This window comes from Meles meles, chromosome 21 (assembly GCF_922984935.1).
Source record: "Meles meles chromosome 21, mMelMel3.1 paternal haplotype, whole genome shotgun sequence".
NCBI classification, from domain to species: domain Eukaryota; kingdom Metazoa; phylum Chordata; class Mammalia; order Carnivora; family Mustelidae; genus Meles; species Meles meles.
In genome coordinates this window covers 35,879,781-35,905,992 of record NC_060086.1, presented here as the reverse complement: position 1 = coordinate 35,905,992, position 26,212 = coordinate 35,879,781, and the positions used below count along the sequence as shown (strand labels likewise).

At 36.3% G+C, this 26,212-nt stretch overlaps 1 protein-coding gene across 2 annotated transcripts in view; it reads left to right on the top strand.

The window, feature by feature from the left end:
• The first annotated feature begins 7,754 nt into the window (after nt 1-7,754).
• Nucleotides 7,755-26,212, top strand: part of ATF7IP2 (activating transcription factor 7 interacting protein 2) — a 39,649-nt gene continuing 21,191 nt past the window's right edge. For both annotated transcript variants that reach the window (XM_045994000.1, XM_045994001.1), the window contains exons 1-5: nt 7,755-8,580; nt 9,647-9,771; nt 13,494-13,628; nt 14,383-14,481; nt 18,047-18,207. In XM_045994000.1, coding sequence (XP_045849956.1) covers nt 7,755-8,580; nt 9,647-9,771; nt 13,494-13,628; nt 14,383-14,481; nt 18,047-18,207 — 1,346 coding nt within the window. The remainder of the gene's footprint in view (nt 8,581-9,646; nt 9,772-13,493; nt 13,629-14,382; nt 14,482-18,046; nt 18,208-26,212) is intronic.

Below are 26,212 nucleotides of genomic sequence, written 5' to 3'. Positions count from 1 at the left end.
CTGAATATGAAAGAGACTCAAATAACTGAAATCAGGAATGAAAGAGAGAGCATTTGTACCATCCTTCCAGAAGTTTAAAAAAATAAATTGATGAGAATACTACAGAACAATTCACTTCATACCAATCAAATAAATGGTTGAAATAGACAAATTTCTAAAGAGATCCAAATGAACAAAACTGACTCAAGAAGAAATAGAAAATCTGAACAGGCCTATAACAAGTATAGGGACTGAATTAGAACATAGAAAAGGCTATCAGATGGCTATATTGAATTCTACAAAACATAAAAATACCAATTCTTTTTTTTTTAAAGATTTTATTTATTTATTTGACAGAGAGAGAGATCACAAGTAGGCGGGGGGGGGGGGGAGCAGACTCCCCACTGAGCAGAGAGCCTGATGTGGGGCTCGATCCCAGGACCCTGAGATCATGATCTGAGCCGAAGGCAGACGCTTAACCCAGTGAGCCACTGAGATGCCCCCAAAATACCAATTCTTCGCAAATTTTTTTTAAGAAACAGAAGAGGAAGAAACACCTCCCTAATCATTCTGTGAGGCCAGGAGGCCAGTATTCTTCTGGAAACAAAATCAAAGACCTCACAAGGAAACTGCAGAACAGTATCTCTTACAAATATAGATGCAAGCATCCCCAGCAAAATACTAAAAATTTCCAGCAACCCAGAGAAAGGATTATACACCATGACTATGTGATATTTATCCCAGGAATGTGTATATGGCTGTTCTGTCTTCTGGATGGATTGACCCTTTTATCAATATATAATGTCTTCCTCTGTCGCTTGCAAAAGTTCTTGACTACAAATCTATTTTGTCTGATATTATTAAAGCTACCCCACTTCTCTTTTGGTTGCTATTTGCCTGGAATATCTATTTTTATCTATTTTCAATCTACTTGTGTCTTTAGATCTCAGCTGAGTCTCTTAGACAGCATATAGTGGGATCATGGTTGTTGTTTTCTAATCTGTCAAACTATCTCTGCTTTTTTTAAAAAAAGATTTTATTTATTTATTTAGAGAGAAAGGAGAGAGGAGCCGAGGGAGAGAGTCCCAAGCAGACTCTCTGCTGAGCACAGAGCCCAACTTGGGACTCGATCCCGTGACCCTGTGATCATGACCTTATCCCAAGAATGCAAGTCTGATTTCATATCCAAAAATATATTAATGTAATCTGCCATATCAATAGAATAGAAAACAGAGCCAATTTTGTTAATAGATGCTAAAATATTTTCTAACAAAATACAATGCTCCTTTACAATAAAAACATTAAACCAGGTAGAGATAGTTGGGAAATTCCTTATCCTGATAAAGGGTATCTGTGAAAAATCCACAGCTAGTGCCATACAGAAAGCTTAAAAACTGAAGATTTTTCCCCTAAGTTAGAACAGGACAAGGATGTCAGCTTTTGCCACCTCTTATTATACTGGGGTTTCTGGTCAGAATAGGCAAGAAAAATTAAATATAAGGCATCAAGACTGGGAAAGAAGAAATAAAACTACTGACATGTGACAGGCTCTTGTTTGTAGAAAATCCTAAGGACCCCCCCCCAAAAAAAAACTAGAGATAAAAATAAGGTCAGCAATGTTGCATGGAAGATGAATGTACAGTTTTCTGTTGTATTTCCATGTACTTGAAATGAAAAATCCAAAAACGAAATCAAGAAAAATAGTTTCATTTACAACAGTATCAAAAAGAAGTGCAAAACTCTAAAAACTACAATACACCTTTGAAAGAACTAAATTTCGAGGTAAATGGAAAGACTTCTGTGTTCTTGGATCAGAGCACTTGATAAAACTGAGGTAGTCATACACCCTAAATTGATCTGTCTAGGTTCAACAAATCCCTATCAAAGTCAAGTAGGCTTCTTTGTAGAAATTGTTAATCTGATCCTGAAATTCATATACATATTTAAGGAACTCAGAATAGCCCAAACAATCCTCAAAAACAAAGTTGAAGACTGATATACTAAATTTAAAACTAAACAGAAAGCTACAGTAATTGAGACCTACGTATCAGTGGGATAAAACTGAGAATCCTGAAGTAAACCTTAAGATTTAAATTAATTGGTCTTGACATGAGTGCCATAACAATTCACTGGGGGAAAGAGTAGCCTTTTCAAATGGTGCTAGAACAACTGTCCACATATAAAACAATAAATGGATCTCCACACTATTTATAATTAAAATGGATCAAAGCTATAAAACTTTGAGACAGGAGTAATCTTCATGACCTTGGATTAAACAGTGGTTTCTTAGATGTGACTCCAAAAGCTCAAGCTACAAATACAGAACTAGGGCACCTGAGTGGCACAGTCAGTTAAGCCTCCGATCCTTGGTTTCACCTTAGGTTGTAATCTCAGTGTCATGAGACAGAGCCACTTGTTGGTCTCCACACTCAGCTTAGAGCTACTTAAGACTGTCTCTTCCTCTTTACCCTCCCTAAGATAAATTAGTAAATCTTTTAAAAAAAATTAAAAACTAAATTTTTCAAAGCATATGACCAAGAAGTAGAAAAAGACCCACAGAATGTGAGAAAAAGGGACGCCTGAGTGGCTCAGTTGGTTAAGCAGCTGCCTTCGGCTCAGGTCATGATCCCAGCATCCTGGGATCGAGTCCCACATCGGGCTCCTTGCTCGGCAGGGAGCCTGCTTCTCCCTCTGCCTCTGCCTGCCATTCTGTCTGTCTGTGCTCGCGCGCTCTCTCTCTCTGAAAAATAAATAAATAAATAAAAATCTTTAAAAAAAAAAAAAAAGAATGTGAGAAAAAGTTCGCAAATCATAAGTGAAAAGGGACTGAAATCTAGAATATATATATATATATATAATTCTTACAAGTCAATAATAAAAAGGCAAATAATTCAATTTTAAAATGGGCAAATGATCTGAATAATTTAGACAAGTGGCCAATAAGCAGCATCATTAACCATCGAGAAATGCTTATCAAAATGACAGTGACATACCGCATCACTCTCACCAAGATGACTCCACTGGAAAGACATAATAATGAGTGTTGATGAAGAGATTAAAACAAAATCCCTCATACACTCCTGCTGTAAATGTAAATTGGTGCAGATGTTTTTGAAAACAGTTGTTCCTCAGAAGGCTAAATATGGAGTTACAGTATGATTCAGCAGTTCCATATAGTCATATAACCAAGAGAAATGATCACACAGAAACTTACAAGTGAATGTTTATAGCAGATTTATTAATAATAGCCTGTTTTGGCTCTGAAGGAGATTTAAATATCCAAAATTATTCTTGGAAGTATATCTAACATAAAAGTAAGGTAAAATCTGAGATGTAAAGTTCAAATCCTTTTTGTTTACTTAAGTAATTTCTATACCCGATGTGGTGATCCAACTCACAAGCCAGAGACTGAGTCACGTGCTTTTCCAACTGAACTAGCCAGGTATCCCTTGAACACTTTAAGATAATATATATTTAAATAATATTGTTTTACTCTTCAGTAGTTACTGAAACATTGGCTGAAATGTTGTTGTTGTTTTTTAAGATTTTATTTATTTACTTGAGAGACAGAGAGAGAGCATGAGAGGAGAGAGGTCAGCGGGAGAAGCAGACTCCCTGCTGAACAGGGAGCCTAATGTGGGACTTGATCCCAGGGCTCCAGGATCACAACCTGAGCTGAAGGCAGTCACTAAACCAGTTGAGCCACCCAGGTGCCCTGGCTGAAATGCTTTTAGAAAACTTTTAAATATACTAGAATTCATGGAATTTTGAAGCATATGTAGACCATATAAAAAGGACATTTTCATGTTTGGGTAAAATGTGGAGATAACAACCAATAGAAAGTAAAATATAATAGCTAAAAGCTGTAAAAATTATAAGGCATAACACCAAGTATAAGTTAAAGCTTTAGTGGCAATATTAAATGTAAATGGGTTAAATTCTATTAAAAGATTCGATAGGCTAAAATATTTTCAATAACTTTTATACAAGAGACCTCTAAAATTGATGGGATGGACAACAGTATGGTCAGCAAGATTTACATCATCAGATAAATGAAAGAAAACAGTTTTAAAGTCCAAACTAACAGGATTTAACTTCCCTTTTACTGGAGGTTTTACTTATTTTTCCCTAAGCATACCAATGCAGAGGTTTTACCAGTGAAAGACCTCTCCATAGTGCCCTGAGTTTTACCAACTAACAAGTTGTACGCTGTTATGACCAATTTTCTCATGTTTATAAACTTAAAAATAATTCTCTCTGAGCAAGTACTCCTATCATAGATTCACTCAGGTCTGCTTTTATGTATTTTTTATAATTGCATAACCATGGTGCAGGTCTGTGTCCTGAGATAACTTAGATCAGAAGAAGGCTTCTGTACCACCAGTTGGCCTCACTATTACCTATGTGTGGGGAAGGATTTCTCAAGAGAGATTAAACTTTAGCCGTTAAAGAAAAAAAAAGAAATCTCTCTATATTAAAGTTAGGAAGATCCAAAGACAAGCCACAAATGAGAGAAGATACTTGTAACTCATAGAACAAATGTTTGACAGAGGATTATTATTCATAATAAGTTCTCTTAAAATGTAAATGAGAAAAGATAACCGAATCAAAAAGAAAATAAGCAAGATAAAACAAGGAATTTAGCAGATAAGGAAATATGTATAGCCAATAAACATAGGAAGATGCTACTAATTAGGGAAATGCAAATTAAGACTGTGAGAAATGTATCTATATCCAAGTAGATTTGTAAAAATTCAGTCTGGCAACACCAAAGGCTTGAGAGGATGTGGATAGTGGTAACTCAAACATTGCCCATAGGGATGTAAACTGGTACACCTGCTTTGGAAAATAATTTAACTATCTTGAGAATTTGAACATTTGTATATCTTATTGCTACCCAACAAATCCACTCAAAAAATGTTTGTAGACATGCTCCTTGAAACAGTAGTCATAGCAGTAATGTTACTAAGAGAAAGAAAACTGAAGTGACTCAAATATACTTTATAGAGAACCAGATAAGTAACTTTTTTAATATTGGCTCAATGGATCATTATGATGCCATTAACATTGTATGAATTACTTCTATACACAATTTTATGAATGAGTCCGGGATATGTGTGCAGAAACATGTTAGGAAACTCTATAGTTTGCTCAAAAGTAAGCAGAATAAAACTTGATTGTTTACACATCACATTTATAATGAAACTAATGTAAAAAGTAATAGAAGTATAAACTCAAAATTTAGGACACAAAATTACCTTTGGCTGGGTAAGAGGGGGAGGAGGTACAGTGGGAAAACTTAGATAAATGCAAGTTACTGGTGGTATTTGGCTGAATGATGGGTGGTTCAAAGATATTCAGTGTTTTCATATGTTGTCATACTTAATAATTAGTGGACATTATATGTCTTGTGTGTGCATCAAATATAGAGGCATATCTACCCCAGAGTTTTCAGGGCTTTTCACTAGTTTGGGCTTTTCCTGAAGGCCCTGAGAAAGGACCATAGCAATGTATTCATAGGATTGGTAGTTTTTGTAAGAAAGTAAGATATTTCAACTATAATCATTTACAACTACTGTCGCTTTTCATCTTGATTTCTCCTTATTTTTGTATCACCTGGCAGTAGAATAGCTTCAGGCAGTTTGTGAGTGGAAATATATTTAGTATGGGTTTAATAGGATACATGTGTGGTTCACAGTCACTTTTCAATGTAGGTAATTATTGCCTGTTGGCCTGATTGTGATGGGAATATGGTCTGCAGTGCCTGGCACCTGCGATATATGAGGACTGAAAAAGCCACAAATTGAAATTTATGAAGTCCAGAAGGTAGTCAGGAAAAAAATTCCAATTACCTGATGTTTAGAAACATAAGTAGAAGATGTAATTCTCATGGATTTCTAGTCAAAAGAACTCTTTTTGTTAGAAAAATAATTGTATTAAAAAATAATAGCATATTCACTTAAAAATTCACTTTTATAGGAATTCTGTCTTTAAAATAAGAATTTTTATGTTTATAGGGCACATAGGTGTAGCAGTACCAATAAGAAGTATGTTTTTACATGAAGCTGACTGGTTTATGCATCCTCATTATCAGTTAAAATTTAATCAACCATGCTAATGGGGGCACCTGGGTGGTTTAGTTGGTGAAACTAACTCTTTCTTTCTTTTTTTTGTTTTTAATTTATTTGACAGAGATCACAAGTAGGCAGAGAGAGAGGGGGAAGCAGGCTCCCTGCAGAGCAGAGAGCCCAGTGCGGGGCTTGATCCCAGGACCTGTGGATCATGACCTGAGCTGAAGGCAGAGGCTTTAACCCACTGAGCCACCCAGGAGCCCCTAAGCATCTAACTCTTGATCTGGGCTTAGGTCTTGATCTCAGGGTCATGAGTTCAAGCCCTTCATTGGTCTCCACACTGCTGGTCATGGAGCATACTTAAAAAGAAAAAAATTAATCAACCACGCCAGAAGAAAAACTTAGTTTGTTCATTCTCTCTATGGGAAATACCGCAAAAATTGTGTTCATGAAGAGTCAATCAAATATGTAGTCCTAGAGGGGAAAACCTTATATTGAGTCAGGCCCTTAATTAATGAAGGTATGCTATTTTTTTGGATTTTGTGATTTTCTTTTTTAATACATGACAGGTCTGTTTTTGTTTTTCAGAGTTAGGCTACAAGCCCAGCGTGGAGCCCAACACAGGGCTTGAACTCATGACCTTGAGATCCAGTGTCAGTGCTAACTAGCTGAGTCATCCAGGCACTCCTAGACATGACAGACAGGTTTCTAAAATTTGAATTTGTTATGATTTTTTTTCTTATTCTAAATAAATATTCACCTCAATTTCAGGTCTCACAGATCTTAGAACTGTTCCTGATCAAATGACATGGTAAATTAAAAGGATATAGTAAAGGAAGCTTCAAGTAAGATATAGTGATAAATGAAAAAATTATTCAGATAGCCTTTGACTGGGTTATTTGTGCCTTCAAAAGTCCCAGACTCTGTCTTTTCAGTTTAGTAACTTCTTTATAGTTTGTTAGATAATTGGCCTATCATGCCTGTTCCTATGTATTTTTTTGTTGTTGTTTTTATTATGCCTTTGATTGCCTTATAACTTTATTTCCTTTAAACCATTTACCTACCTAGCTACAGCTTAGTTCAGACTTGATATAGAGATAAAGAGTAAAATAGTTTTCTCTGCCATGTAGATTTTTATTAAATTATGAAAAATAATTAAAAGCTAAATTGGCTTTCTTGTTGTGTATCTTTAAGCTCTCATTTTATACTCCTAACTATTGGGAATTACGCCTGCAGTACCATTTATTTTGGAAATTTGAACATTAGGAAAGCTTTATGAAGGTGCCACTAGGTGTAGAAAATGCAAAACTCTTCACAAAACCTTGAGTTTTGTTTTTATGAAGAAATGCAGTTAAATCTTTAGGTTATGCAAGGTATGGCCTGCTTGGATAATTGAAACCAGACTTTAATGGTTATGGCAGTAAGGTGATACAAAAAGTGGCCAGATAACATTAACAGGCTTAGTATCAAGTAGAGGCTTACTGGTGATATAAAGTTTGAATTTATATAGAATAGATTTTTATAGAAAAAAATTTAAATGACTTGCACATTTTCAGTGACTCAGGGAAATGGATGTAATTTTTAAGAAAAATAATTATCTAAATCTCTAGAAATAATCTGAACATTAATATTATAAATAAATAAGCTTTTGTCTGTTAGAGAAGTGCATTTAAATGTGGCATTTTAAATTCTAGGATATAAAAGATGGCAAGTCCAGATAGAAGTAAGCGGAAGATACTAAAAGCCAAGAAAACAATGCCTGCAAGTTGCCGGAAGCAAGCAGAGATGCTGAATAAGTCAAAGAATGCTGAAGCACTGAAAACAGCAAATGGGAATGGGTCAAGTGGTAATCAGAATTCAAGTACTGGTGTCATAAATAGCAAACATGGACATTCTGAAAATGATGCTTCTTTACTGGACTCTAACAAAAATTCAGTATGCTCAGAGAGAAGTAAAGCATCTTCTCAAAAAGTAATGAAACCACTGGAAATTGTTGATTCAGGAACAAGATTGGAATACATTGAAGAACAAGTCGTGTGCCCTTACCAAAAGCCAAATAAAACAGTAGAACCTTCCAAGAAACTCATCACACAAGAGGCAAAAGATTCACAAAACTCTTCTGAAAATGATACTGAATGTCAGACAGATGTAACAAAATCCTGTTTTGAACAACACAAAGAAGATTGTAATCTGAAATCCATTTGCTGTCCATCCAGCGTATCGAGTGGAATGGTTCAAATGCCCAAAACTACGGTAAAGAATACCTTGGATGATAAGAGAATTGGCAAGATAGTTTCCTATTTAGAAACAAATTCCAATTCTGAGTCATGTGATAAAAGACAAGGTGACATTTTAAGTTCAGATACCCGTTTTGTGTCTCTTGACAAAATACCCAAGTTGGTGAATTCAGTCATTTCCAGTAACATTTTGAGAAGTGAAGAATCCCGTAGAACCTGTCATTCCAACATTTCAAATTGTGAAAGTATAGACTCCACACGGCTGTCAGCCCTTGAGGCTGATAGAAATAACAGTAAGTGTATACTTAAGCATCTTTTGGGGAAACTAAAGTAGTCATAGTCAACTTTCCTTTTGGGGTTTGTTTTTTTAGCCTCAGATATAGAAACCATAGAGGATATAAAGCCAGGAAAAAAGTAAATGATGACAATAATCTTGTTTTGGAGTATCTTGTTTCCAGACCATTTAGGGTGAGGAGGGGGAAATGGTATCCTCCATATCTGAAGGGAAGTAAATTCTGCCAAAGAAAGAATCAGTCCTTTATCCCTTGAGAGTACAGAAAATCAAAACGTGACTTACGGCAATTGTTTGATTTATTTCATCTACATGTCTTCTTATTTTGAAGTTTTATTTATTATATTAATAAGGAGGTTAGCTGAAAGAGCAAGTTTTTTTTAACTATTAGTAAACTCATTTCTTTCCATAGAATTGACCTGTATCATATGCCAAGTGTAAGCTGATAGATATTATGTATACATATATGTAAACATACATACATGTAGGCTTGGAATGACAGAAACATCAAATAGTTAATGAAATTCTAGAGTTATAAAATCATTAAAATAGCAAAAATAAATTTCATTCAAAGTAGAATATTTTTTGTAAGTTAATGAAATATAAGAAAAAACACTTCATAGTATAAATTTTATTTGTGTTCTTGTCTAGGCTACATAGTGATTATTTAATAAGATGGATTTAAAATTGCTTAAAAATAACAGCATCACCTATTAAAAATATGTCAGACTGCCTAAGTAACTGTATAAAAATAATGTGAGAACACTTAAGTAACTAGAGATCTAAGTGCTATAATTTATTCAGTTTTTGTCAGAATTAAATAAGTATTAAATAAAGTTGAAAGGGAGGTGTATCTGATACCGGAATCCTACCTATGAACCTAAGATGATAATTTTTTTTAAAGGTTAGGTTTATCCCAATTTTTTAGACAATTACATTTCTAAAAAAATGCTGCCTTGGTCACATTTTAGTTTTTCTATTTCTTTAGACAGTCCCTGGATTAGAGAATTCCTGATTCCTTCCTTAGAAGGAATATTTTTACTTTCTGATCTTTTCATTTCCCCAAGGCCATAATCAAAAGAAGAGGATGTTTTCAGAAAACAAAGAAAGTGTTAAGCGCATGAAAACTTCAGAGCAAATTAATGAAAATATATGTGTAGCTCTGGAAAAGCAAACAGCATTGCTGGAACAGGTAAAACACTGGTGCTTATATATTTGCTTCAGAAACTTCTGGTTAGTATAAAATGATTAAAGTTCATCGATCTCCACGATGATTTAGTACAGAAGATTTTCACTTGGTGCAAAGGTGATACATGAGAACTGAATCAACCGATAGAGGTATTAAAGAAAGGTAATTGTTTACATTACCAACACATATACAGAGTAACCTAGAGAATCATGTCAGGGGGAGTGCTATAGGAGAAAGAGAATGGACTTCTTAGTCACTATTACATTTAAATCTCCCAGGAAGTCAGACACTGCATGACCTGAAGCTTTGCTGAATAATTTAGTCTCTTTTGTTTTGGTCTTGGGGTCCTCTGATCTGCAGCTACAGCCGTTTGTTTTGTCTATCTCATCGCAATTGACCTCTTACTTCACAGACTCAGACAACCCACAAGTCCTGCTGCATTCGGATTTGCTTATCCTAACTTCCAGGTTTACAGAGAGAGGTTGGATTTTCTGATACTCCACTTTATAGCATCATCAAATGCACATTTTGCTTTCATTTTGCCCTATTTTATTTCATTGTCAGACAACTTCCCATGTTCGATCAACTCTTGAGTTCAAGTGTAATGAACTTCAATTTTAATAGGTCCTGTAATGAGGACCCATTTTAATGATCATGTTTTGCTATTTTACTACCACTAGAATTATTCAACTGAAAGTTATTACATGGTAGATTAATGTCTTATCAACATTATCTAATGGACCCAAATGTCTGAAGCCAAACTATCCTGCTATTCAGAAACAGAAACACTACTGTTTTCTAAAGCAGACCATTACAGTTATATAGTTACATATTATATGAATATGTATTCACATAATAATTAAATGGAAACCTTTTTGAAAGAGTCATGCAGAACCAGCGTGAAAGGTGAGTCAACAGTTTTTCCCTTTCTACTTTTCTTTTCTTCCAGGAAGACCAAAGAAAACACTAATTTAAAAAGATGTAAATATTCTGTTATTGGCAGGAAAGGGGTAGCAGAATTATTGTGAGCATAGATTTAGCTTAAGAAAGACGTTGGGGATTCCAGCTGTGTCTTATTCCCATTGATTAGTAGTTGAATTTAGAAATAAGTCCTGATAGGGACATATAAAGACAACATTTAATCTTTGAGTATTTTGGTGTCACCGGCATGGAAAAATCACACTTTTCATTCATTACTTTAATCTGTCTCACAAACTACTTGGTCTGAGTTGACAGAGAAAATGGTCCCTCCAGCGAGGTTTGAGGAATGTGGTTTATTTTGTTTTCTCAACCACCATCTTCCCCGTCCTCGAAGTTTCTCGCACATTCTTCAGAGACAGCCTGGGTTTTAGCTAATTACTATGGTTTTACCTATCTCCAAATAGCTAGCTTTCTGTCATTTGATATTTTAATTCCTATGCAAAGAGTTAACTCTCTAAACCACATCTGTTTGGGTTTTGTTTTGTTTTGTGGTTTGGTTTGGTTTTTTTGGTTTAAATCCCAGTGGAATAAGGCCTACCATTCTGACATTATTGTTCCCTGAGAGAGTCCCAGAGCCGTTGACTCTTCTTTTTTAAGGTTTTTATAAGGATCTTGGCCTCGTTGATTCCAATTAAATTAGGAAGTGGAGGAATTTTTCTTGTAAAGTCCAAGTTACTCACTCTACCCACCATCTTAGAAAGTTGAGGCAGATTGAAAATAAATACTTGCTAGTCTTTCTCCAATCTTTAGGCTACTTTCACTGCCATCTGCAGATTATACCTAGGATTTCCATCAGCTACCATAATCTTGGAGACAGTACCATCAGCAGAAGACATTTATGAGGTATTTGGTGGAGGTTATTGTGTCTTCCTTCTTTATGAGTAACACTGCCACTAAATGAGAACACATGTCCACTCTAACCAAAAGTAACAACCAATGGTTGGAGACTTAGTCCTCTTAAATAACCCAAGTTTTAAGAGTCTGCCTCCATCTGAATCACCCGGAGTACTTACTTGTTTAAATTGTGGTTTATTGAGCTCACTAATAGTTGAAGACTGTTGTTTTAGGCTCCTCTTTTCTCAAACGTACCTAATAAAAATTACTGGTGGTACCTGTTAATTAGACAGCTTTCTACGCCTTTTTCCAGGAAATTCTGTTTGGTGAACCCAGGCTAGGGCCTAGAAATCTGTGATCTTAACAAATACCCCATGTGTTACCAGGGAAGTTTCATAAAAACTGTGTGATCTCTGCTTGTTAGCAAAACAGTATTTCCACATTCAAAATATTTAGAAAGTTTCTCCAAGATTCGTCTGAGTATGAGCTTTACATATTGACCCCAGGCACTGAACTGGCAAGCCTGTAGTAATCCATAAGAAACACACATGGGTCACAGGGGTCACCTGTCAGTAAAAATAGTGTGTTATTTTGAGCACTTAGTAGTTGAATCAAATACTTAAAAGTTTGACAATAAAAATGGTGATCATATCTAATGTTGAGAAATCACTGAAGAAATGTTAAGCGTTACAGAAAAAATCAAGTAGATGATAATGTTGAAAAGCAAGAACAGTTGAAAATGAGAAGGAAAAACCTGGGGAATACTCAAAATTGCTGAATAATCATCCCAATGATAACCAGTATAAAAGAGTCAGAAACTCTGTTCCAATTTCAAACACTGAGAAGCAGGAATTTAGGGGAAGGATACAAATATTGCTAATAAATACCTTGGGTGTATCATGACAGGTTTTGTTATTAAGAGACATTACCTACTATGTTACGAAAACAGCTTACAGGACAATACCAACTCAGCAAAAAATTACGGTGGATATTTCTGAATATATGGCTCAGGAGAGCTATTCGTATCAGTGGGCATTGAGATTAATTATGCTTCCTGGAAACAGTCCCGTCTGTTCTCTAAAACACAGCCAGCTAATGAAATGCATTAATGTTTCATGTGATCGCTACCACACTGTTAGAATAGCGTGCATTATACCAAATAGCATTAGTCACTACCTAATTAGTCCTGACTTCCCTCCATTTTAGCAGTAAAAAAGTCACCCCCTAAAAAAACCTACGCAAGTAAAGTAGATTATCTTGCACATTTATTTCCTTTATATTAATTCACTATTTTCTATTTTTTGGAGCTCTTTCCAATATTAACCTTTTATACTCTTATAAAAATCTTAACGAGCATCACATGTTCAAAATGTTGTATTACCTACCCATAGGTGGACAAGGAAGATGAAGCTGAGAGGTGTGATTTCCCAAAGGTCATAGAGCTTTGTTAATGGCTGGGTCAAGGCTCAGATTTTCATAATTTGCTTCATATCCACTATAGGCCAACCAACTATTTTCACTGGGCTTTGGCTTTCAGATAAGTGGAGCTCCTTTTGATGGAAAACTTGGTTTCAATTATGCTCATTAAAAAATACAAATGCAATATAGGCTTTAACCTTTCCTTTAATACGTATTATGGAATTAACTGAAACTGCTGCAAATAAAAATTAGTACTGGGAAAATAAATTTATGTTCTAATGTATCCGTATATTTAGATACTGGGTGTGTTTCACTAAATTTGATATTCAAACTTCTGGTAACATAAATATAAACATAAAAATGTGAAAAATGTCTATTTTATCGGTGACAGTAAATCCAGAAAAGAACAAAGCTATTTTTAAGGAGTAGAAAATAAAATTGCTTTTAAATTTGAAACATGGGGTGTTCTGGTTTTTATTTTAAAATTCTAGGTCAGACATTTGATTCGACAGGAGATCTGTAGTATAAATTACAAACTATTTGATAATAAGCTGAAAGAATTGACTGAACGCATTGGGAAGACACAGTGCAGGAATAAACATGAAGCCATAGCTGATGAACTCTTCGTAAGTTTCTGATTTCATTTGAAATAGAATCTCGTGCTATTTTACGTGTTAGGAAAGGAAAACAATAAAGCAGACCCACATCATCCTTGACAGCAAGCTTGATGTACTATGCCGTAGGTAATAGAGTCTATTAGCAATATTTTTAACAATACTTTTGGACTGTATTCTTCTGTTATCCATTATAATTGTTATCAATTACTCTGTGTCAGTTTAATAGGCTTAATATATAGGCAGTTTCTCCTAATTCAAAATATGTTCTATATTAGAGCTTGTACAGTGACTGGGGGTTTTTGTTTTGTTCTATGTTTCTAGGGCTACTCACTGATTAGTGTTTCCACCAACATTAATTTTATTATGGCTCAATTAAAAGTTTGATATCTTTATCTTTCATTCTTGTATATCATACTGGCATCAAACATTTAAATCTTTGCTTCTATAAGAATTTATTTTTTAAAAAGATTTTTATTTACTAGACAGAGAGATCACAAGGAGGCAGAGAGGCAGGCAGAGAGAGAGAGAAGGAAACAGGCTCCCTGTGATGCGGGACTCTATCCCAGGACCCTGAGATCATGACCCAAGCCGAAGGCAGAGGCTTTAACCCACTGAGCCACCCAGGCACCCAAGAATTTCTCATTTATTTGGGTAGATGCCTAAGTCGTAGAAGACTCCTTTGGCAGATACATAGATTTTTCCCCCATCTCTATGTATTATTTAGTACTCTGGTTTTGTATTTGTTTTTCTCTTTTTCTTTTAGGCAAAAATATCAAAACTTCAAAAACGTATTCAAGCAGTATTGCAGTCTCAGAAGAACTGCTTGGAACCAAATGGGTTAACCAGTAATACAGCCTGCAAGGTTGGTATAAACACAATAGAAGTTTTAATTGCCTCATTGACCCACCATTATAGGTTGTTGGATTTTAAGATATGAAATATATTTCCAAACTAAGAAGGCTTTAAAGAAAAATTTATATTCCGAATGTCCTGTGATGCTATCTCTGGAGAAGATCACCTTAGGTGGCCAAAAGTAAATGCCACTTGTATTTCTTTCAACAAGAGCGTAGAGAGGTGATTTGTGATTCCTACAGTTTTATCATGATAAAGTGTTTTGAACAGATACTACAACAAAGTTGACAAAATTTCACAGTGAACGTCTGTATACACAGCACCAAAATTCTACCTTTACTTTTTTAATATGTTTAATATTTTTGTCATATAATCTGTCAATCTGTTCATCTCCTAAGCCATCTTTATGTTTGGTGCATTCACAAGTACCAGTGTATTTTTTGTATCAAAATACACTTTGCAGCATACACTTCTAAAATATTTCAGCAGGGGTATTATTAGAGTTTGGTATCTGTTAATATTTTTATATAAAATTTAAGTAATCTTTAGTATACATTCACTGTTTTTTCTCATAGTGTCTTTATTTGCTTTGGTATCATATTTATGCTAGCCTCAGTAAATGAATTGGGAAGCATCCTCTCCCCGGTTTTTTGAGTCTGTGTAAGATTTTCTTACTTCCTTAAATGTTTGATAGAATCCATGTCTGAAGACTATCTGGGCAAAGAGCTTTCTTTGTAGGAAGATTTTTTCTTGAAATTCAGTTCTTTAATAGGTAAGGGGCAATTCGGATTTTTCTATTTCTTCTCGTATCAGTTTTGTAAATTATCTTCACAAGGAACTTTTATCTAAGTTGTTGAATTTGTTGACATAAATTACTGACAAAATTTTCCTCTCCTTTTAACATTTGTACATTATAGTGATACACTATTTCATTTCTGATACCAGTAATCTGTGTTTTCTTTTTTTCTTGATCAGTTTTGACTAGGGTTTTAAAAATCTTACTCTCTTCCATGTGTCTTTCTGTTTTTTATAATTTCCTTATTTTTACTTACATTGGATATGATTTTTCTTTTTCCAGCTTAAGAGAAAGAGCATTAATTTTTAATCTTTTCTACTAGGAAACATTTAAAGCTATGAATTTCCCTCTAAGCACTGCTTTTTCTAAGCATTTTCTAAGCATCTTCTCAGTGATTAGACATTGCACCTTTTTTTATTTTTTAAGATTTATTTATTTAGAGGGATGCCTGGGAGGCCCCGTCAGTTAAGCGGCTGCCTTCAGATCAGGTCATGGTACCAGGGTCCTGGGATCGAGTCCTGCATGGGGCTCCTTGCTCAGCAGGGAGCATGGTTCTCCCTCTGCCTGCTATGCCTACCACTCCCACTGCTTGTGAGCTCTCTCTCTCTCTCAAATAAAATCTTTTTAAAAAGATTCATTCATTTAGAGAATTCATGAGCATGTGTGAGTGGGGGTAGGGGCAGAGGGAGAGCACCTCAAGCAGAGTGCATGGTGAATATGGACCCCAATTTGGGGCTCAGTCTCACAGCCCATGAGATCATGATCTGAGCTGAAACCAAGAGCCAGACCGTTAACCACTGAGCCATTCAGGCACCCCTAGACATTGCACTTCTGACTACAGAGATTATAATCATTGATGTACTGTTTGTTTTTTTTTTTTAAACATTTTACTTATTTGAGAGACACAGCACAAGCAGGGCGAGGGGTAGGGGGAGAGGGAGAAGCAGACTCCCACTGAGCAGGGAGCCTTACATGGGGCAGATGCTTAACCAGCTGAGCCACCCAGGCATCCATTTGGTTTTCTTCAGTTAAAAATAATTTATAACTTCCCTTATGGTATTGTTCTTTGACCCATGAGTTATTTAGAAGTGTGTGTTTAATTTCCAAACATTTGGAACCTTTTTAAATATCTTATTTTTATTGATACCTAATTTAATTTTATTTTGATCTGAGAACATACTGTGTAAAATTTCTGTGTTGAGAATTATTGACACTACTTTGTAGCCCAAGATATGCTTTCCTTGGTGAATGGTCCTTGTATCCTTGACTGCTGCATATAATGTATAAATGTCACTTTTGTGTTAATTTTGCCACAGAGGTTGATAGTGGTGGATAATGACCCCCAAAAGAAATCCATGAATTAATCCCCAGAACCAATGACTGTGTTCCTTTATGTGCTAAAAGAAGCTCACAGATGGGGAGATTATCCTGGTGGGCTCAGTGTAATCACAAGGGTCCTTACAAAAAGGAGTCAGGAAGGTCAGAGACAGAAGAAAGAGATGGGACAGTGGAAGCAGAGGTTGGGATGACTGCCCTGAAGACAGAGGAAGGGGCTATGAGCCAAGGAATTCTGGCAGCTCCTAGAAGCTGGGAAAAAGGAAACACTTCCCTGAAACCTCCAGAAAGGATGCAGGCCTGCCGACAACGCTGGTACTTCAGTAGTCCTTGCCCCTGGCTGTCCCAAATGAGGGATGATGGTCCTACTGCTGTTTCAGGTGTGGAGTCCTGGGGCTTGGTCCCTGGCTGGGCTTGGCCGATACTGCTACGGCAGCCGGTTACGTCCACAGCTGCCCCACGTGTCCGGCGGGGACCAAGACGACACTAGTACGGCAGTGGATGTGCAGTGTGGACCCTGCTCTAGGTCTGGGGGGCAGAATGGGTCCCTGCATTTGTGGCACCTGGTGTAGAAGATACATGGACGACAAAAAGAAAACGAGGGAGCTCACTGTGCTTCCTCTCCGCACTCTCAGGACCCTCGGGCAGTCTGCCCTTTTCTTCCCACCTTTCAGAGGCATTTTATGATTATCTGTTGAATTATTTCCAGGGTTTTTCCTTATGCTTAGATGAGAATAGCAGGGGAAAGTGAGCCTCTTTGTCCTGGCACTGAAAGGATACCAAATATTTTTTGCTATTGTTTTCCAGTGTTGTTTGAACCTATTTCTACACATAGAATCTGCAACCTTAATAATATTTCAGAAGTCGGCCTTTGTGTACAGGTGTCTTTGTTCACATTATCCACCAGAAAAGCTCATGAGTTGGGCAACCAGTTTGACCCTTTGGTATTAAGATACACATATTCTTTAAATACTGCACATTCTCAAAGCAAGCATAGACTAAAACTTCCAAGTTTTAAACAAAACTCAAATGGAAGAGCAAGTTGGAAGTCTGAGTACTTTCTGGTCTTCACTCATTATTAGTATAGTGAAAGTGTGCTTATTACAGTCTAATGCTTCCGAGTTCCTCAAACAGTCTGATAGGAACAAAGTGTTGTCTAACTACGTCAGTATTTGTTTTTCCTTTCCACCCAAGCTAGGAAGTTGTTTTGTACTGTCATTATTTGTATAATTTGTATAAATATTTTTAAAATTCATTTTGGCAAAGACGCTGCCAACATTGTTAAGAGCCATTGAAATACATATAATGTAACATATGTTTTGCCATATGTGTTCAAGAATATTTTGAGGACATTTTGCAAGTGAAATTTTCCCTATCAATTTTGTGTGGAAGAACACAAGTGGTAACAGCCCCTTTAACTGCATTTTCTTCACCCAATTAACAGGTTACAAGTTCAGAGACGATGAATTTGGATAAGAATTCAGAGTCAGTCAGTAGTCCAGATAAAGGGAAGAATTCTGTGAGTGCTGAACCTTCTAACCCTTCAGAAGAAGCAAGTGAAAAGGTTAATTTATCACGGGATCATGATGAGGCTGTTTCGGAAAGGTAGGCATTTCTACAAAAATGCATAAAGTTTCCTGACTGTGTGCTTGTAAACATACCATTTCTCAGTTAAGAATGAAACAGTTTAAAGGTTCATGTTCATTCTTGTCTGTTACGAAGGAATGGAATTGGTTGTCCCGAGCTTATATCATGGTGGTTTTTAATAGTAGCGAATAGAGACGCCTGGCTGGTCAGTCTGTAGAGCATGCGACTCTTGATCATCTGGGCAGTGGGTGTGAGCCCCACACTGGGGGTAGAGTTTCTTAAAACAACAACAACAACAACAACAAACCCCCCAGTACTAAATAAAATTTTGAATTGGCTAGGGGATTGGGTTTTCCTCTGGTGTCTTCCAACTTTGATATGGTAATCAGAGTGATCCCTTGGTCATTCCCATGGTTTGTGATCTATACGTGGAAAAGTCAAGGTCCTATAATATAGTGGCTTACAAAAGTTAGAGGAGAGTGAGGCTAGGAAAGTAAGGGTAGGAAAAAAGTGCCTAAAAGTATTTGATTCTTATAGGTTGAAAGCATTATCATGAATCATAACTTCAAATTACAGTGAACAGGTTAATTTATTTGCTTAATTGAGTCAAAAAGCAGCCAAGACCCCTAACCTCTGATCTAGTCTAAAAGATCCAGGGCTGTTAGGGAAGAAGTCATTTAGTTTAAAAAAGAAATACGAGTGGTGATTCCTGCCTTGATTAATGTTGGGGGAGGGCCATTTTAATGAGTTCTTTCCTTTGGTCTGGTGATTTGCAAGTTTTGGAGCTTTAGAGTATTATTTTATTTTTTTATTCTTACTATTAACTCCTTAAAATGTCCTCAGGTTTTCCTTTTATGTGTTAAATTATACTCCAGCTTTTAAAAGGGGAAAAATACATAACTCAAAATAAGAAATTGTTTGAAGAACACCACCCTTTCCCCAAATAGCTATGCATACTCAAGGAGGCCACAAAATGAAGGAGAGGCATTACACACCTGTACCATTTGCAATGGATCCTTGGTTTGGGGGAATTTACATGCAGTTTTGACTCTTCGAAGAAGCCCTAATATTGCATGATAGTGAGTCCTGCATTTTAGTTTTGAACCAGGAAGCTGCTATGAAGAAGGCGTTTATTCAGTGTGTGAATGCAAGAGTCACATTTCGGTGGCTCTTTGTTGTCACCACTCTTCATGTGTGTGCTGAAACTCATGAAGTGGCAAAAAGGAAAAATAAAATGATAGTGATAAAAGTGAAAAAGTGTCCTGATGATTCACGGGCCTGTACCTCTGGGGCAAGTAATACATTATATGTTAATAAAAAAGTAACGACAGTAATAGCTTACCAAAAAAAGTGAAAAAGTGGGGACCCCATTAAGATAGCATTATTTAGACTACTAATAAGTCAAATTTATCAATGGCTTCTATCTATGACCTGAGCAATCTACCTCATGTTCTATAATGAAGGAAGAATTTATGAAACTTTTCCCAGGCAGCCACGCTAACAAGTATATATAACTTGACCCTGATGAGTGGATTCAATGGTGAGTTTTACAAAACACAGAATAAAGAAACAACACCAGTTTTAAACACATTTCCAAAAAATAAAAGAATATTTTCCAGTTTGTTTTATGAGACTAGATACTTGTGATATTCTGGTATTAAAATCAATTTTAACATTTTACAGAAATGGAAAATTACAGTCCATTTTTACCCATGAAATAGACGCAGGTATCCTAAACAAGATACTAGTAAAGCCAAGTCCAACAATCTATAAAAGTTGAGTTTGTCTCAGGAGTGCTACAAGGTTAGTTCAATAGTTTAAAATATCAGTTACTGTAATTTACCAGAATAAGAATCATTATTAACTCACAACAGAGGCAGGATTTGATAAAGTATCCTGTTTATGATTAAAAACAAATTCTTTGAGGGGCACCTGGGTGGCTCAGTGGATTAAGCCGCTGCCTTCGGCTCAGGTCATGATCTCAGGGTCCTGGGATCGAGCCCCGCATCGGGCTCTCTGCTCTGCAGGGAGCCTGCTTCCTTCTCTCTCTCTCTCTGCCTGCCTCTCTGCCTACTTGTGATCTCTCTCTCTGTCAAATAAATAAATAAATAAAATCTTAAAAAAAAAAAAACAAATTCTTTGCAAACTTGGAATAGGTAGGTAACTTCCCTAATCTGATACAGTATCTACAAAAACCCTAAAACAGATCTGATGGCCAAATATTGGAAGTATTTTCTTTGAGATACAAAATAGAATGATGCCTGCTCTCACCACTTTAACATTATACTGGATCTCTTGGCTAATGAAACAAAAAGAGGTCAGTATAGAAAGGATTGAAAAAAAAAGGAAGAAATGTTACTATTCTTGGATTATTGGGGTAAGTATATAAGGTAGGAAATCCAAAGTAACTTACAGATAAATTATTAGATTTAACAAGAAGTTAATAAGATTGCCAATCTCAGACATGTAAGAAATTATATCCTTGTATACCAGATACAAACAATTAGGGAATTAAAAATATTTTTAAAAATATCTTAAAGATAAAATATCTTGAAGATATTTTAGAAGATATGATACCCATCCAGCAGCACCAAACCTAGGAATATATTTAATAAGATGTATAATAACTGAAGAAACTTATAAAACTTTGAGAGTAAAGAAGAATTCAGTGGAAAATGAACAATGTTTATGGGTTGGACAATGCAGTATTTATAGACTGTTTTCACTTTTGTTCAAATTAATTTATAGAATGCAGTTTCAATCAGTTTTCCAGTCTATAATTTTGTGGAACTTGACAAGCTGATTTGATTCTAAAATGTGTATGTAAATACAGGGGATTAAGAGACCAAAATACCCATCAACTAGAAAAACAAGAAGGAAGGAATTTGCCATCAGGTATCAGGGCACTACAAAACCGCCGTAATTACAATAATGTGATATTACTCAATTCGAGTGACAGACAAATAGAGCAGTGTCACAGAGAATCCAGAAACCCATGCATATATGTATATGCGATATGTGATGGAGATTTTATGTCACACCATCTGGGAAATGATTGACTTTTAGTAAATGGTGCAGTTACTCTGCTATTCATGTCGAGAAAAATATGAAAGACATTGGCTCTCTGTCAGACGGCACATAAAAATCAATCTCCTGTGGATTAAGGAACTCATTATCTAAAGGAGAATTACAACGCTTTTAGAAGGGAATATAAAACGTCCTCATGAACTTAGGGTAAGGAAGGATTTCACAAATTCACAATTACCTTCGCAATAAAATAATGAAGATCTGTTTTACCATATTAAAATTAGAAACTTCTCTCAAGCCACTAAAATTTTAGTGAGAAGACAGTCCATCAAGTGGGAGAAAACACTTGCAGCAGACAGAACCACTAGGGGCACAGTACCAGAGTATATAGAAAGAACTTCAGATCAACGAGCAAAAGCCAGATAATACAAAAGAAAAATGGGCAAAAGACTTGTACATCTACTTCACGAAAGAGGAATTCCAAGTGACCAATATTAAACATAGAGAAGGTGCTCAACTACATTAGTAATCAGAGAAATGCAAATTAAAGCCACAAAGAGATACCTTTTCCTATCAGGTAAGGAAAAGTAAAACATTTTAAAATCTGACAATACTAGGTGTATTGGTGAGGTTTTGAAATAAAGGGAATTGATTTTATTTAACATTTTGTTGTTATAAGGGTAAATTGGTATAATGCTTTAGAAAAAATCTTGGCATTATCTAGAAATACTGAAGATCTGAATATCCTTTGACCTCACTGCCCCATCCTTTGATATGTACCCTCTAAATGTCCAACGGGATACATGTAGAGGAATGTTTATTAGCGTTTTCCATAATAGTCGAAAACTAGAAGGACAAAAAGCCCATCTACAGTTGAAAAGAATACACTGCAGTAAATCCATATAGTGGAATTCTGTGTATTAGTAGAAATGGACAAACTGCAGTCTCATGCAGCCGTACAAGGTAGTCCCACAAAAATATTACGGAAGAGCAGACGCAAATAGGTTTCCATTCAAATAAAGCTCAGAAATAGCCAGAGGGGGAAAAAAGTGTAGGAAGTCAAGGGTAGATGGTAAATCTCAAGACTAAAAGAAATTAGCACTACAAATGCCATTTATGGAGGAGACTTACGATATAGGATAGAGGCATGTGGGTTTCTGAAGTGCTGGTCATATAAAATGTATTACGTGAGCGGCGGCTGCAGCCTTAATAGTTACTTATTAATACACTTTTTTTTTAAAGATTTTTATTGATTTATGGATTTGAGAGAGAGCACGCATGAGAGGGGAGAAGGTCAGAGGGAGAAGCAGACTCCCCATGGAACTGGGAGCCTGATGTGGGACTTGATCCTGGGACTTGGGGATCATGACCTGAGTGGAAGGCAGATGCTTAACCAACTGAGCCACCCAGGTGCCCTACACATGTGTTTTTTAACCTAATTCGAAAATAGCTAACTACTTATTAGAAAATTTAGTGTTTTTTTTTTAAATTTGACAGATAGAGATCACAGGTAGGCAGAGAGGCAGGCAGAGAGAGAGGAGGGAAGCAGGCTCCCTGCTGAGCAGAGAGCCCGATGCAGGGCTCGATCCCAGGACCCTGAGATCAGGACCTGAGCCGAAGGCAGAGGCTTTAACCCACTGAGCCACCCAGGCACCCCAGAAAATTTAATTTATATTTAATATAACCCTACTAAAGCACGTGGGTTCATAACTACAATCTTAACTTTCTTTTATCCCTTCTATTTTTAATGGACCTTTTCCCCTATTTATGTCTGTGTATCTATCTCTATTTTAGCCTTCTTTTGGATTAATCTTTTTTTTTCTTTCCCCATTACTTCACTAATTATACATCTTTCATTGTTTCTCCTAAAGATCATGATTTAGATTCTTGACTCTAATAATTAGAATCCAATATGAATTAGTACTTTTACCATTTTTGTAGGTAATGCTTTACCCTAGAACCCTGTAACTCCACTTAACACTCACCCTCCCTCTTTTGTGTTTTCACACATTTTAATTTTACATTACAGTTGACTGTCAAACAATGTAGTGTTGACCCCATGCATGGTCAAAAATTCACACACGACTCTTGACTCCCCCCAGATTTAACTATTAATCGTCTACTGTTGACTGGAAGCCTTACTGATAACATAGTCAATTAAACATTTTGTATACATATATTATATACTGTATTTTTACAATAATGTAACCTAGAGAAAAAATAGTTAAAAATCATAAGAGAAAATACACTTAAGAGTACTATATTTATTGAAGAAAATCCATGTGTAAATGGACCTGTACAGTTAAACCCTTGTTGTTCAAGGTCAGCTGTACTGTAATCTCACAAGATGAAACTACCATCTTGTAGAGTCGTTATTCACTGAGAGCTACCCACATATTCCCCCCTCCTGTTGCTCTTCATTTATTCCTGTATTTCCATCTTCCCATCTGGGAAAATTTTCCTTCTGCCTGAAGAACTTTGTTATTTCTTTATTTAGTTTTGCTCAAGAAAAACTGTCAGGTTTTTTTGGTCTGGAAATCATTCCTTTTTGTCTTTATTTTTAAAGGATATTTTAATAGGAGCATTGAATTGTAGGTAATTTCCTTTCAGAACTTTCAAGATGTCATTACATGTCTTTTGATTCCTGTAATTTCTATTGAAAAGTTAGCTTCAGTCTTATTGTGGCTTCTTTGAAGATAATGTCTGTATTTCTGCTTTTAAGATCTACTTCCCTTTGGTTTTCATTAGTATATTATATGATGCTAGTTGTGGAGTCTTGGGTTTAGTGTTTGTTTTTTAAGTTATCTTCATAGGGGCTCACAGTTTTTCATGAGTCTGGTTTTATGTCTTCCATTATCTTTGGAAAATTCTTGGCCATTATCTCTTAAGAATTCCTTCAGCACCATTCTCTCTCTTCTCCCCCGCAGTTTTCCCATTACGTGCATTTGGTACACACCATCCTCCAGTCTGGATGTTCTCTACCAACCTATTTTCCAGTTTATGAATCCTCTCTTCAGCTGGATCCAAGGGGCCGTTAAACCCATTGTATCGAACTGTTAATTTCCGTTTGCTTAATTTTCAGTTCTCCCCTTTCCTTATTTTTTAGAGAAAAAGGGCATGTACATGCATGAGCAGTGAGGGAGGGACAAATGGAGAAGGGAAGAAGGATTCTTAAGCAGGCTCCCACCCAGTGCTGAGCCTGACACTCGGCTCCATCCCCCAACCCTGAGCTCATGATCTGAGCTGAAATCAAGATTCGGACTCTTAGCTGACTGAGCCACCCAGGCACCCTGCCTTTGTGTTCTTTTCTGTAGACAGAGGTGGTGAAATTCTTTATCTTGTTGTCCATGTGTTGAACATTTTAATCACTGTATTTTCTGATCCATTTCTCATGACCCTTGTATGCAGGTCACCTTGAGCTCTGTTTCTATTTGCTGTTTTTTCATTTTTTCCCTGTTTGTTATCGTAATTGCTAATTTTATGTGTGAATCTTGGACACTGTGTATTGAAAATTTTAGAGATTCTAAATGATGTTATCTTCCATCAGAACAGATTCACCCTATACTCTGGCAGGCAGCAGAGAGAGGGACATAGGGTCTGTTGATGGTTTTAAAATATAGACACACATTCTTCAATATACTCTTCCTTTAAAAAAGTGGAGTCTAATTTTTGTCTTGGGCTACACTTAGTGACAGCAAATAGAATATGGCAAAAGTGGCAGTATGTAACTAGATCATAAAAAGCATCATAGCTTCCTTTCTTTCTCTTGGATTCCTTGCTCTGGGGCAAGTTAACTGCCATATTAACATGGCAGCAAGCATACTTGAAGAGGACATCAAGCAGCCTGTGCAGAATCCCATATGGTAAGGCGCCCTGCCAACAGCCATGTCAGTAAACCATTTTGGAAGCAGGAACTTTAGCCCTCATTGAGCTTTCAGATGACTGCAGCTCCTGCCATCATCCTGACTGCGGTGACAGATCCTGAGCCAATACCCCCAACTATAGTGCTCCATACTGCCTTACCCACAGAAACTGAGATAATAAATGTTTATTTTTTAAACCATTTTGTTAGATAATATACTTAAATCTAATCAGGAATTGAGCACAACTGAGATTTATTTGTAGTCCTTATAAGACTCGGTCTGTTTTGATTTTACTCCATCTATGGCATAGCCCTCTAAGACTTCCACCAGAAAGATTGAAGTGTTTCCTATGGTTCCTTTTGCTGGTTGCATATTTCAATTTTTGTCTCCCTGATACAATCCACTGTGCTATCAGCCACCTTCTGCTTGGCTTCTCAGTATTCCCGAAAGGTTTCATTGACAGATGCCCTAAGAGGAACACCGTTGGCAAGTGTCTAGCCTACTTCTGTATACCCTCTTTCTCTCTGGGATCTCAGTTCCCTAAGTCCTGCCTTCTACCACAGCTTTCTGATGTCTGCAAAGATATATATATCAAGCAAATATATATGTATGTATATATTAAATTTCTTAAAATTTTTAAAAATAATAGCTTCTCAAGTTGTTCAAGTGTGGGGGTTCTGTCATAACTGTTCTACGTAGCAGTTTATGTACTTCTTTATACATATAATTTATTTAAAATTTTTCAAAAAATATTTAAGAAATAAAGAACTTTATTTTTTTTAAAGATTTTATTTATTTATTTGACAGAGAGAGAGAGATCACAAGTAGGCAGAGAGGCAGACAGAGAGAGGAGGAAGCAGGCCCCCTGCTGAGCAGAGAGCCCAATGAGGGGCTTGATCCCAGGACCCCGAGACCACGACCCGAGCCAAAGGCAGAGGCCCTAACCCACTGAGCCACCCAGGCGCCCCAGAAATAAAAGAACTTTAAAAAAGAAAGCAAAAACATGTTGCTCCCACTATTATTAAACCTCTAAAGAAAGCCAGGAGGTTTTATAATTGTTTTTTTTCTGTTAATCCCAAGTATTGAAGGAATTAGTGCCACAACTAACTTTCTATGTCTATACTAATGGTTGG